General features: G+C 39.5%; 1 protein-coding gene across 7 annotated transcripts; it reads right to left on the bottom strand.

The window, feature by feature from the left end:
• Positions 1-674: 674 nt before the first annotated feature.
• Positions 675-13,886, bottom strand: LOC124292746 (hydrocephalus-inducing protein homolog). 7 transcript variants are annotated; one of them, XM_046730510.1, is made up of 18 exons: positions 13,684-13,886; positions 10,237-10,359; positions 10,070-10,153; positions 9,733-9,914; positions 8,915-9,159; positions 8,580-8,795; positions 8,066-8,246; positions 7,550-7,842; positions 6,882-7,091; positions 5,110-5,373; positions 4,657-4,832; positions 4,491-4,582; positions 4,160-4,342; positions 3,721-3,962; positions 3,274-3,413; positions 1,962-3,080; positions 1,103-1,293; positions 675-699 (listed from the first exon to the last, which is right to left on the bottom strand). In XM_046730510.1, exons 1-16 carry the CDS (start codon positions 13,815-13,817, stop codon positions 2,906-2,908), a joined length of 2,940 nt encoding a protein of 979 aa, XP_046586466.1. In that variant the 5' UTR covers positions 13,818-13,886; the 3' UTR covers positions 675-699; positions 1,103-1,293; positions 1,962-2,905. The 7 variants fall into 7 exon arrangements, with proteins under 7 accessions (XP_046586466.1, XP_046586471.1, XP_046586460.1 ...); XM_046730515.1 differs by lacking the exon at positions 675-699 and having other exon boundaries at positions 966-1,293; positions 1,962-2,179; positions 2,891-3,080; XM_046730504.1 differs by lacking the exon at positions 675-699 and having other exon boundaries at positions 966-1,293.
• Between the last annotated feature and the right edge of the window lie 1,007 nt (positions 13,887-14,893).

Below are 14,893 nucleotides of genomic sequence, written 5' to 3'. Positions count from 1 at the left end.
ATTTGTCCAACAATTTTGAGGAATTAAAAGAATTACGTGGCCATGGGTGCTCGTCGCCCTCCCAGCCAATTCGTCAATAGTTTCAACGAGTTTAAGTTTTCTCTGTCACCTCTAAGCTATGCATGAAACTGCGAACACCTCATTTGATGCGCGAAATAACCAGGTACTGTATTATAGTATATATAAACGTAATACTTTCGTGAAAAAAAAAAAAACAACGCAGTTATTCAGAGCGCGGCCTTCTCCTTTTACAATCGAATGCATCAATCATCCCCGTCATACCGAACCCACGAGTGAAAGTTCGCGAAATCAAATTTAAATTTTTTAAGGTTTCGGCCAGCTTTCGGGAATTCTGCCCCATATAGATATTATGTCGCTAATTTGTCAATTGCAACGGTATATGCTCGCAGAGAAGCGAGCTATCACAAATTAAATTACAATCCAGTAAGGTTTCCGCTTGTTTAAGATCGTCAAGAGAAAATCCTGAAGATATTTCGAACATCTTGTCAGGAGCAAACATTTTGCGACCTTTCCCCGGATTCATTGATCCTTGCCGTCGCTGCAATAACGGCATTTCTCCTTTATCGCGCACGCGATACAGGCTGGTGTCAAGATCGCTGTCAATTCCGTTTACCACTTCGAGGCGATCATTACCTACGACTCCTTGTTCTTCTATTTCTTTTTCGCCTAATTTTGCGTCTGGAAAAAAACATTGCTGCTCCATAAGTTTTATACGGACACATCACTATGTACGATACTCCAATCGCCGTGTCAATATGACTGTTTGTAAATAGAAGAAAACAAAAAAATCGACATGCTGTTACGGCAATCGGTAAGGTTGACAATAGTTGTTTCGTTTTATTACAGGAATTTTTTCATCGATTATCACTTGTAAAATAAATGATCCGACATCCATTTGAACGAATTAAAAAAAAGTATCACGACGTTTCTTTGAGAGTTAAAAACATTTCATGGCAATAAATATGTAAACCAGCAATCTCCCACGCTTTTGTCTCATTATTATTGTGATCTATAGCATGTCTTTGTATACTTTAACAATACAAGGTATCGGTTAACTCGGGAATTCGTCTCCACAGCTTACCAACGCAATATGTTGACTCCAATTCATGTGATCCAAACATGGTCAGCAGCTCGGTGGAAAGCGACCGATAACAATCACGGATGATGGATGATAATTGTTGACCTGCGGTAAGCCGCAGTGGGAACAACATTTCATGCACGCCGTAGTAGTGCATCATTGATCGTATCATACATTCCTCTTCGATATATTCCCTATAAAAACGGTCAAGTCAAACGCTAACGGAGTATTCAACGTCTAGTCGGCATAAAAATTACTCTCATCGTCTCAGAACTGGTTCAGACTTTGTGAAATATTTTCATCGGTTGATAAGAGTATGTGTGATATTTTGTAAATTTTTACACGCAGATATTCAGACGTCAGACGTTGACAAATTACAGGGTCTTATGTTGATTTAAAAAAAAATTACAATATCAAACGGAACACTTGAGAGTAATACTATGAAGTTTTTTTGTCATCGCTCTTACGAGATCTCGCACCAGCTGTGCACATTCCAAATACAATCGTACATTTTTTTTTCTCACACAAAGGTACCGGATTTAACTTGTGACAGGAAAAATGCATTCCGGATTCACGAAACCATCAAAATGATTGCGAACCGCGAAACGACTTGACTAATCTTTCCGAAAGAACTACTTAACTCGACTTCGATGCTAATTTTCGGGGACAAGAACAACTTTTTAGCATATCCGTTTCTATGATTAAAATGTTACACGAAGTACTACTAAACTAGCCTAATACTAATTTCCACTTCTGTAGTCTCGATTAAAGGCACTAGGTGAAATATTGAAACGGCAACATCTCCAAAACAACAAAAATAGAGTCGAGTGGTTCTCCCAGTTCGCCACAGAGATATACTTACGTGTCGAAATTCTTCCAGAATACGGTGATAGGGTACGGATAAAGGTTCTTCACCAAAAATGTCTTCTCCACAGGTTGATCGTACGGTATCGTTGATTGGAATACGAGCGACACTTCGGAGACGTGTAACTGTGGTTCGATACCCTGACCCGACATCGTCACCAGGATAGGAGAAATATTTTTGCAAATTTTTATTCTCAACTGCCCTTCGAAGTATCTCTAAATACAGTCAATACACCACATCACAATAAGCGGACCCAAACCCTGAGTATTAAATGCGTAAGATCCACGATACATGAAAAGCCCGTCACTGGCGTGACGCGTGCCGCAGCATGCGTTATAGACTCAGGGCTTAAACGGAGTTTGAAAGAATCTTATTGTAATCTCATATGATAAGGGGGAGTTTTTTTTACTTTCAAATACATTCTTAATTTTGTCATTCAGCAATTCATACCCGTATGATTTTACTTAACGTCTCGCAAAAGTTCAGCACAACATATTGCAAATTATAATTCGCTAAAGACCTGCAATAGGCATGAGTAAGTGTGTATGTGTATGTACCGCTACAGAGGTGGCCTCTGATCGGTTTAAGATACACCCACACGTGTAGTCTAGCACGCAGGTTAAATAGACGGTAGCAGACCACACCGGTGGTCCTCAAGCGGTCAGAATTGATTTCCATAGGTGTAAATTATTGTAAACCGGAGTAATGTCGATTCTAGCCTTCCCAATTTCATGGGGTCAATAATAAATTTGACAGCATCAGCGTTTAACATATACGCTAATTGAGTAACACGTCACGGCGGCTTGATGAGCCACTGCTACTGGTAATTTCCGACTCGCGAAAGTGAAGAGAGTCGGAATAAAATTTACCGAGGTGTAAATTATATGTACCGAATTTATCTTGATCATTTTCTGTTGCTTATTCACCTTCAAGATCCTTTCTTAAATGAAACTTACAGCCTCTTTCGGCTTGAAGTATACGTTTGCCAGGTTTTCACTGCCCGGTAAAAACGTATCTGCACTGTAATGAAGAAAAAAAGGTCCTGCCGTTCCTTCCTTCCATCGACCACTATCCTTATAACGAATTGTCGCTTGCCATTCACACGGTACCCAACCACTGCGTACCGATAAAAGAAATTATTATTGTTGAATGCCGATCTGCAGGCAATCCGGAACTCGCGAGATTTCCGAGACGGTAAAGAAATGAAACACTCAGTGAGAGTTATGTGCATTTAGATGCATTTTCAGTCCCAAAAAGTTGATATACTCAACTCCTTAGCTTACGAGTAAGTGAATACAAGATTATTTACCTGTTACGCAGTAAAACAGGGATCAGCATGCAATTCCCAACGGCAACTTGACCAAATGATAGGTAATTAGTGTGAACAGTGAGAGAAGGGTACGTAACAGTGGCCTTGATAGAAATCGGTATCGTGGATCCGTGGCTTACCTAGTCGAAAAGAAGTTTAATAAAGAAAACTGGAATAACTGTGTTATTTACATGCAGAACTTCGAATGGGAAAGTGTCACATGCTGTGAAGCACTTCTTAGACTGGAGCTCAGAATCCTATAGTTCCGGTGGACTTTTTTGCGGTAAAAACTAATGTTTGGCCTTGCCTCGGCATAGAGAAAGAAAAAAATTTCTAAAATTCGTCCAACTTGAAACAGTCTACCCTAGATACGTTTTTTCAAGTAAAAGTAAATCATATCCTGTGACCAGTACGGAGAATGTTTGAATAAATTAAAACATCGTGTACCTCTAGGTAAATTGTATGTTCAATGATCGTTTCTTGCTCGGTATATTTGGATCTCGTAGGGTTAAAGGTCACGTTTAGCGGAGTGGATTCGCCAATCGGTAAGGGTTTCCCCTGGTCAAATTGTACGTAAATACCAAACTTCTTCAATGGTTTCCTTATACGAATGTCCGCCAGTATCGGTCCATAGTTGAATAATAATGTAGAAAAACAAGCTGTCTGCTCTACAACGATATAGCCCAGATCTGCGGGTTATATATATGTACCTTAATACATATATTCGCGGACATAAGGCACTCGATACCAAAACGTGATGAGATCTCAAATTCCTCTTATACACTCTGTCACCGACAAGAAAATTTTTATATCTACAGTAAGCAGACAAAAGTGGTAAAATTATGAATCGAGGTTTGATACTCTTTTATACAATCATGTATCGTACCAATTACGTACTCCGGAACAAGCAGTGACAATGCGTCTCTCTTCTTGATGGCCGCGTCGTGTTTCTCTAGTAATTGCGGATTGTCACGAACGTATTCGATGAACAACAATCTTTCAATAGCCATTTCCACGTCCACCACAGTAGGAACTGTTTCGTCGCAGGTGATTATCACCCACCCATTTTCTGGAAATTCATACGTGCCAAAGATGAGGCACTTATCAGAGCTTATCAGCTGATGCCTTTCCATACCCGTAATGGCAAAACTGATTGCAATCATCGAAAACTCTCAACAGGTAGTATTACCTGGAGAACAAATTTTTGTCCCGCTTACCTGTGAGTTGTTGTCTCTCGTTATCCGATATCAATGAATATCCCTGGGAGCGATCCTCGATTGACAAACCTCCCTCGCTGGTCAATGGAGATCTAGAAGTGGACGGCATTTTAGTGAAATTCAAGGTTATTCCGCTTATCGAACTATTTAAGCAATTGTAGCTTACGAACGGCGTGTGGATTTCACTTGGTTTAAGAACTCTACCGTGATTGAGGCAATCGCTCGATAGCAGATATTGACCGGCAGTTTATTGAAAGCCATGCCGCGTGGTATACTCAAGTAAACCTGCGGTGCCGATACGTAGCCTTCGATGCAAATGGAGACTGGAGGATAGTGGGCGATCTGACCTTGGCCGAAAGTTAGAGATCAAATGTACGATGTCTAAGGTGCGTACGTGTCATATACCTACAATACAGGGCCATTCGTCGTTATACACCTGGCTCTTGAACAAGAGGGAGTCGCTTGTACGGGATCCAGGTAAGAACAACTACGTGAGTAAACACCGATGTATGACCCTGTATGTTAAATGGGACACGGCTACTGGGCCCGTCCTATGTGCATTAGCGCATCGCACTGATTAGATAACAATCTAAATATATCACTATATAAAACAATGTACCTCCAAATCGAATCGTTCATGAATCCGTCCGGGTATTCCTGAGTAATAGGTAATATCCAGGTAAGTCCTTGACATGGGGTTCACTGATCCGCGTCTCGGCTCCACTCTCAAACGATCTACGTTAACACCTCGCTCCGTTCCTTCAACTAATTCGCGAGATTCCACGTTTGACGAAAGAGCCGGTGTGAGGTACGTCGCGAAATTGAATCCAACTACGCCCTGATTGACAATAGTCAAACTCGCACGGCACAATTCCCAGGGTAACTTGGGTTAACAAAATAGTGACGATAATATTTACATTAAATAACAGCTCATACATTTAATATATTTTAATCAGAAAAAATTCTGTAAAGAAATACCGATTCATCATTTCCATGGCCAAACACGAGTATACGAGTAGGTCAATTGAGCACAGGCTTTGGAAGTTCGATGTTGGAATAGACATGAGAAACAGTACTCATACCTCAGGGTTGAGTTGTTGAGTCAGAAATGTGGCAAATTATTTTTGGATGCTAGTCATAGATATCGATAATGGCAGTTGGCATACAGCTAACACCGTGAATATCACTTGAAAACTGCCGATCGAACCTCGGAAAGAGGCTTCGTACCAATTTAGCGTACGTTGATTTTAACTGAGAGAACAGTCATTTGCCCACTACGACATATGTTCAAGGGGGGTGTTACGTTTCTTTTTTTTTTTGCATTTTGAAATTAAAGCATATTGAGAATATATTGTAAAAATTTCAGAACGAAATTAGAAACATTCATGGAGTATTGGCATGTAGAACAGAGCGCACCGTCGGTCGCGCGGCATCTGCAATCGCATAGCGATCTTCCCGAAACAAGTCTTAAAGCTTTCCCTGAGGCTTCAAAACAGGCAAGGGCCGCTCGAAGGGCAGCCAAAATAGCTTAAGATGATTTCCTTTTTTACTATGCACCACGCATGGCTGATTAGTGTATATATAATTTTTTTACGAAATATCTGTTGCTAAAACTTGAAACCCGTTTTTCTCGAAACCCAATTTTTTCCGGTCGGTTCCTGACTTTCACGAAATCCTATCCAACCGAACGGGCTAATATTTGAACATGTTATTCTATATACCAACCGCTATGGTCCCTACTAGAATGACGTAATTTTATTAATGATTTCTTATTTATTTTGTCGACTTTCTTAAAGAAAGATCACGATTTTATAAACTCTTGTTTTACCAGTCCACCATTTTTTCATATTTTACATTTATATCGTATGTATAAACGTCTAAATCTAGTGTGGATCTGAGAAACAAGCCTACAAAATCCATTTGAATTTTTCTTTCGGATCACTGCAAATGCTGCAATCATCCGCAACCCTCCTCATTTTTTTCCGAAGTTAATTTCGAGCATAAAACACATTAATAAAATGTTATAAGCTGTCCTGAAGAAAAACCGTTTTGTTTCATTGAATATACCAATAGCAACGTGTACGAAAATGGAAATTTTTATACATTTTCTTGCTACAAAAAAAATTCTTCAACAAGGTTTGAAACTTCGGCCGTCACAACGGAATACCCCCTCAAATGGCATGACGAGTTTTTCTAAACCACAGAAGATGACTGCAGTCGCACGCGGTAACTGATTTAAGTAATAACGATCCTTTCCCCTTGTCATTTCGTCAAAATCTTGGTAAGTATTATTCATACAGTCATAGAAAAGGATACGATCGACTTGCGTATTATAGACTTGGATTACCATAACATTATGCGTATACTTATCTGTAGAATTTGAGAGCGTACCTGGTGATAAAAATCGATTTTTTTCGTATCAATAGAAAAGCTAATCGCATCGCACAATGCTTGCACTTCTATCACTTCCGTAGGGCCGGACAAAAGACGACAGGCTACGTTCGCGTTGAATCCAACACGTGACAATGCATTAAAGTCAAAATACACGTATTGTGATGAATACGGTAAAATAGTACCGCACCTTGGTACTACTTCGAGCATCTGAAATCAAATACGCTCGATGCAGCAACCAGGAGAAATTGATGCTATGTAGTATAATGCAGTACCGTCCGTAGCGGTGCTTTGCGACATTTCGAACGGGTAGAAAACATTTGCTTCTTGCATAATTCTTTTAACAAACCAAAGAGCATTTCAAAGAGCGAATAATTTCTTAACATACGTATAGACAGATTATTCGCGAATTTGTAACATGATCCTGGTTGTGTATGCTCATAATTATAATAGGGATCGAGCGTAGTCAAGTATGAAATGTAATAAGATAATTGAACGTAACTGTGAAATACCGAATTCATCTAGCAATTGCAAGTATATACACGATTAATGGAGAACTAAACTTCTCATGAGTCTCACAGGAGTGGTTAGACGTGATTATTAGAATTGACAAAATCTGTCAGAATAATTGATATCAATCAAATGACAGGTACAGCAATCAAACTAACCTCCGTCATAAGCTCCCGTTCCAGTGAAATATCTGTCGTAGCTTTTTGCGCATCTTCGAGGGCTGGAATTTCCGAGTCTCTGCGAAGGTGACGTTCTATTATTCCGAATATCAAGTCTTGAATCTCACTTTCCTTGGCGGGTGCCAATCTCTCTGCATGATCTTTTTCTTTGGTGTTGTCGATATCAATCAGTTCCAATGAGCGTACCGGCGGTAAAGTAGCAGCGGGTGCATATCTCCTCTCTTTATCCCCTTTGTCTCTTTGCGCCGTACCGCCAATCGTATAAACCAAGTCTGCAGCAGCGAAATAACAGTAGTAATTACAGTTAAAATTCACGGGTACAGATAATTCGAGATCTTTTCACAATATCCACGAACAGGGTTCCGCGGTGGGACACACTGATCCACATTATTATCCTGCAACTGATAAGTGCGTGCACTGAACATTTACAAGTTTACTTGATACGGGAGATATCAGGTGATATTTAGGTACTATAACTAAATTTCAAAAAATCACCATCGACTGATCCCGATGAAGGTATCGCAAGCTTGGTGATTTCCGGGACTAATCGCTCAAATAGGTAGCTGGTCAAATTATTTTCGGGATCCTCTTTGTCTTTCGCCTCTTGCTCCGCCTCTTGTACTTCTGATGGAGAAAAATCTCGGAAACTCGATTTTCCTGCCATTGTCTCGCTCGACTAATAACAAACAGAAATATTGTGGCGAGATCAACAATCTATACAAGCATCGTGTGTTTCGCCGCATGATGGAAGTGATGTAATAATGGCAAATATTTATTCACGGAGCTGTTCTTTGGGTTGGACCCTCTGGAAGGCCGGAACTTACTTTTCTACGACGAGACTCAAAATGAAAGATAAAAAATTTGAAATAGCCCGAGTATATAGGCGTAGAGTATACATTTGTGTAATTTTTACATTATTGTACCGTGTGCAATACATTTGACTACGTTTCACTCCAATAAAGTGAATTTTATGTTGAATGAAAATGTGAGATTTTACTCGATTTCTTACTTGTAAGCATCGAGCATGATCGTAGTGACTGGATTCAATACCGATATTATCATCAGCAAGGTACTCGAAATAGTACCGAACGGGCAGATGTCCAGAATTTGCAAGGATAAGGTTCTTGTACGCTGTAGATCCGACATCGCTGTTGAGAACCGCCAAATTGTTTGGCAAGATGGATATGTTCGGATAATTCAATTCAGCGATGCACTTAATTTTATCCTACTGGCAACAGGACGTCCATATGACAGTATACTAGTAAAAACTGGGGCAAGCGATACCCCGCAATGTGTCTGGGACCGGCCTAAGGACCTACTTAGAATTTACTATAAAAACGCAACCTTTGCACGGTGATTCTCGTACTGGAATGTCAAAATTCCGTTAAATTTCCTGGAGTAGAAATTCAATGGATTCATAGCTTGAGTGTTGAATCTCACGCAGATGCGATTAGGGGTTTCATCCCGAAGATCTATATTCGTGTTTGCAAGACCATCGCCCTCGTCATCCGTCACTATTTCGAATGGAGGATCGATCTTTAACGATGCCCTCAGGTCCAGTTTTGATCGGTTCGTCACATATAGTTCATCTGAATTGTGAAGAGAAGGATTTATGTATATGAGCAGTCATGATGTACTGTATTAATACGAGGCAATTCTAGGCAAAATCTTGTACGAATTCAAGGAGCGAGGTGAATAATTTTTAGGTATTACACAGGTTTAGGACAAGTGCCTTGATGTTTATAGGTGTGTACATTTCATGTAGCAAAATGACGTTTCGAGGGAAATTGAACTGCCCGTTTCGGCAACACATCAGATAATTACGGATCGCATGACAGGTTGGCATCGGTGAAATGGCCAGCTGCTAACAGGAATTTATATTAGCAGCTGAATCATTGGAATTAATTATCGCCTTAAAGTGGATATATAGATTCAAGATCCCCAAAACACGTATATTACATACACGCATTCATAAAGCTGCAAGGTAAAAGTGAGGGTGAAAGAGTAAAGATAAGAAAGCCAATGCACGACACTCGTATCAATTCAACAACGAGAACGCGAAGTACAGCGCGGAGAGCGAAGGTTATACTGTTCACGCAATCCTTACACCCCAAAGTATGCTGTTATATCCGTAAATGGTATAGAGGCAGTAGCTAACCCACCTGTTGTTTGGATCTCATTTTCCGATGCGCTCATGTCGTACCGGAACATCAATTTGCGCTTACTGAATATGACATGCGGATCAATGAACGTTGCACGAAATAGACTTGTTGCCAAAACCTCCCTCCTCCCGTATCCCTTGATCTGGCCGTGAAGGTACCACTGTTCGGCGATTGGCTCTTTCCTACAAGTAAATAAATACAACAGTTCGAACAAATGATAACGAACGAAACTGACACATCGGATTATCCTTAAGTACAATAACCTATTATTCACAATAACCTAATGTACCTAGAAGAGTATAATAGGACTACGATACTTTTACTATTAGGAACTCACGTTTGCCAGTGTATTTTACAATGAACGATCGCATTAGTGCCAGCCGGTAATTCCAAGTCGTGCGGATCAACAGTGAACTTGTCACTTGAACAATTTATGTTACATGAGTTGTCATTACTACCTATTATATATAAATCACAAGTCATTGATAACGTTTCCGGACTCACTGTCGTTGTTCGTGCTTCCCACTTTTCTGGAGAACTTGAGATTCCTCTGTAGTACTCCACAACAACCGATGATGCCTCGTGCCCTTATTCGCTAACATTATCGGTATACTGATAGCCTGACCCCTGCAACATGATAGTATACAAAACAAGACTATATTAAATATTTTGTCTGCCCAAAAGTACACTATAAAAAAAAGGGTGAATTCATTCACGCAATGGTACGGTAATGTCACATCAAGGCATTGTAAATCGATCTTCTCTGCCACCCGTACTTCCAGGAAAATCGTCTACTCGTATAGTATTTTTAGCCATGACGTTAAGCGTGATTTTCGCAAACACGCGGATAATCTCTGGTGCCAAATACTAAATTTATCAAGAGCGCGTTCTCTCTCAACTCGCCCACATGGGTAAATTTATGCTATTCATGACAAATAATTTGCAGTGCACTTATTAGTTTACTGATGCAAGCATTAACCATTTTTTTCCTAGCCTGCCATTAGTATGAACGTTAATTTTTAGTGTTGAAATTAGATCATTTGATCAAACCAAACGACGCTTTGTTGTGCTATCTCAATAACATGCGGACAAAAAAGTTTTTCACTTTCACTTTGGACCATCATGTTGAACTGCTACAACGGACTTTTCGAAACATTAAAATGTACTATTGAGGTCTGTTTAGTTATTTTTATGTCACTTTTTGCAAGCGAAGAAAAGAAATTATTCACTGTGCAAATTGAAGTGAAGAATTGAAGATATTTATTTTTCACTCCAAAGCGAACTTAGACGTCAAACTGGGGCCCTCAAATAGATACAAAAGAATTGCGACAATTTCAAAGCATATAGGGTAATGAAATGGTTACAGCGTAAGACTGGTAATTCAAAGTCTCTGGTGGCATAATATTTGTTGAGTATATTTAGAAATTCTTTTTTCAAGCCGAATGGACACCCAACCATGCATATCATTAATTTTATGTGTACGATTGCAAAAATTTAATTTTCGTGGGTGCCTCAATGTGTATTATAGCCATTCTCTACACTACTTATTCTTGCTTATAAGATACTCGCATTGTCAGCAATTTACCTAAAAAGAAGACCAATATCGAATACTGGTACGATGTTCGGATCTAATTCAATGCTGGTTCCAATGCCAACAGCATGGAGAGAACATGTAATGATTCTGCTATTCATTATTTCGATGTCAACTCTATCCGAATACATTCCGGTGTCACGGAGATAAAGTGTTATTTCCAATACCAGTGACTTGTTTGGCTTCAATACACCGGAAGCTGGACTCACCGTCCAAGGGGAAGGTTTCTTGTGCTTTGCGAAAGATAAGGAATAAATTTTCAACATTAACACGTATTATACATATAGTATTACTGCAGACTGGTAGCTAAGGCAATGCTGTGATTACAAGATATATCTGATTGGAGAAACAGTGGTCAGAAATTTTGTGTCGTTTCGCTAAGAAAATTTTCCATTCTATTACATTTTCTTAACATTGTTGACTATTCGTTCGAAAGTCTGACTTGTTTCCAATGGTGGATATGGCCATGTAGGTATAGCCACAGAGCCGTAAAAAAAAATAATAAAAAAAACCCTCGCAGAAACGTGAAATCAGTATAAAACTGTTTGGCACGTTACTACTTTTCCTCCAGCCACTGGCAATTTGCAGTATTGGTATTAAGCATAAAACATCATTCACTGCTGTGTGAACAAAAATCAGCTTTGCAGATACGACGTTTTTGTATGGGATTTTTCAGATATCTCCGAGACGTCTTCAAATCGAGTCAGGACGACGTAAAACGTTTCCAACACTTGGGTGTCTGAAATAGTTCGCGGAGGCATCTGAAAGACACAACCTGACTTCCGTGTTATTTCACTTTTTCTCTGTGATATTATACGCCTGAAAGCAATGCTTGAAAATCTATACTGATATACTGATAACAATATTATAAAGAGGAAAGATTTGTATTTTTGTATTTTTGTATTTGTGTATGTTTGTAATGAATAAACTCAAAAACTACTGTGCCGATTTCAAAAATTCCTTCACCATTGGAAAGCTACATTCACCCTGAGTGACATAGGCTATATTTATTGCTAGAAAAGATTAGGGATCCTTACTAAAAACGTCTTTCGTCGCATGCGCTGCGGAAACTATTGATGATAGACCAAAAGTACGTTTTACAATATTAAAGAACATATCAATATCTACAAAAAACTTCGCGATACCATATGTCCAACCGTTATCGTTATGTCGCAATAATCACTCTTTACATTTTAAAAGTTGATAGAAATACCGACCAAAATTAGACCACACCATTCATATAACTTCTGTTTAAATCCTTATCCAAATAAATCATATTGTTTTCAAGACTGTTGCAATTCATATAGATTACTTTTTGAATTGTTATTACGAATTTCATAAGTCATAGAAATAGAAAGAATAAACGCTGTCGCGTTGTGCATGTTATTCATATTTTTTTATCAATCCTTTTCCAAATAAATTATTTTGTATTCAAAATCGTTTCGACACCTGTAGCTTACTTCTTGAATTTTTCAAATCGCATACTCCATTCAAAAGATATTAGGAATTTAAAAAGTCACAGATCAGCCACGACACGGCGCGGCAGCGCCTTTTCCATGCTAGCCTGGCATTGCAGCGGCGCGGCAGAGGGGCGGGCACATCTATGAAATAGGTAGCCGCGCGGCTCATTCGCGCGGTCGGCTCCCTGCGCAGCGGACGTAACCGACATTGAACATTTTTTGACTACTTTAATTGCAAATTTTTTTTGTCCAAGTTAAAAAGTTCCTCTAAGAACTAATTATAAATTGTTTATTCACGCTTTACTGTCTATTATTTGTATGATTGTAAGTATAAATAGATAATGTGGTTCTGCGTTTAAAAAAATATAAAAACAAAACAACAACAAAATATAAATAAAGGGTAAAAATATAAAAAAAATCTTATGTCCACACGTGCGAAGCCGGGACAGGCCGCTAGACGTTGATAAAATTACAAAACTTGACTCCTCTAGATAATGCACCTCGACCTCGGACTTTAGATTGCATGTCTGCCGGATGAACCGTTACATCGAAATCGTTTCTGATTTTGAGGAAGAAATTCTCAGCAACTTCCTTACAGTAAAATTACAATGAACGAAACATAATCAAGCGAATCGAATCCAGGTACGAGCGTTGATTTGTCAAGTGTAACGGAAAATCACTTGAGAGTTGTTCTTTCTCTTGGTTTCAGATCAAAATTGCCTGTCTATAATTTTGCTTACAACAATTCAGTAAAATGTTATCAACTCATGAGAAGGGCCTCGCTTAAAGGCTGGCGCGTCATGAAAATTGATTGTCAGTTTTCATTCATGACCTGCGACATCAAGAATGCTAAATCGTTGTGCCAAATGTACCTATCGAAACATTTTAAATTCAACTTACAAGCGCTGCGACGAATTGCGCGACGATCGGTGCGTCGCTGAATAAAGTGATTGTCCTTTTAACTGGTTCAAGAAGTCGGACCTCTCCCCAATTGACCAGCATCGGTTGTACGGTGACGACGGGGCCCTGCCCATTGCATATCACAGAACAACACTGCGTGTGACTTCTATCGCCGAAGGCAAGTAGACTGAAAATGCATACAGTCGCGTGTGTGTAAACTTTACAAACGATAATACAGATGAGCGTATTTAACCGTAGAAGCAATCATTCCTTACACCTCATAAATAATCTTTGACGGAGAATAAGATGACCGGATCTTAGCTAACGTTGAAACCTGCATATTAAATTATACAACTCTCTACCAGGCTACAAATCAGCAGTTCAATTGCCATTCGCTTGCTACCTGACCCTTGTTTCCGTGCACGAGAGCAGTGCGCGGACAGAAATTACCAGAAATTTGTTATTCTCCTGTACGTTTTAATACGGCTTTTTGTTTTTGCTACGCGAATCTACATGTAATTTCAATCGGGGTCGGAGAGTCCTCAATTACCGGTATATGAGGAACGACCGACCATACCCGGGCAGCTGTGCAGTTACGATTCCATATAAGTATTTCAAAGATGAATTACCTCAATTGCAGTTTCTGTCTACCCAAGGCAGTTGTGATAATCTTCACAGATATGGATGTCCATTCATATGGTTTCAAATGTCCCTGGTACGCTGACAAAGAGTACATTATCGTCGAGCTTGTCGTTACCTGGTGGAAAACGTTATTCCCTTCAATGGCATGAAGAAATTCTTTTTATACATAGCTGTCATACCTACGCGCAGATCGAATGTGTATTGCATCAGTGGTGTACGTTTAGTATCATAGTTTTTCGAGTGCAGTGTAGATGGGGTCACTGACGGATTTTATAGGTATGTATCTGAGAATTCGGAGAGTGAAACCGAAACCGACGAACACCCTCTAGTTTACCCACATAATATATAATTACATAGGGGCGAGCTGGGCAGAATTGGCCCTAACGGGTGAAATGTCGATAACGCTTAAAATGTATTTTTAGGTCAAAAATTAAAAAATGGCGTGGTCGAAATTAGTCTTAACGTTATTCCGCCCTCAAGGGGCCCATTTTTCCCGCCTCTCCTCTACTTGCATTGCGAACTGTATTGCCTTGTGCGTATACATACACATTGGAATATGACTTTTGCA

Source organism: Neodiprion lecontei, chromosome 1 (genome assembly GCF_021901455.1).
Source record: "Neodiprion lecontei isolate iyNeoLeco1 chromosome 1, iyNeoLeco1.1, whole genome shotgun sequence".
In the NCBI taxonomy this organism is placed as follows: domain Eukaryota; kingdom Metazoa; phylum Arthropoda; class Insecta; order Hymenoptera; family Diprionidae; genus Neodiprion; species Neodiprion lecontei.
Note: the sequence above shows the minus strand (reverse complement) of the source record. Positions and strands in the feature narration are given on the sequence as shown.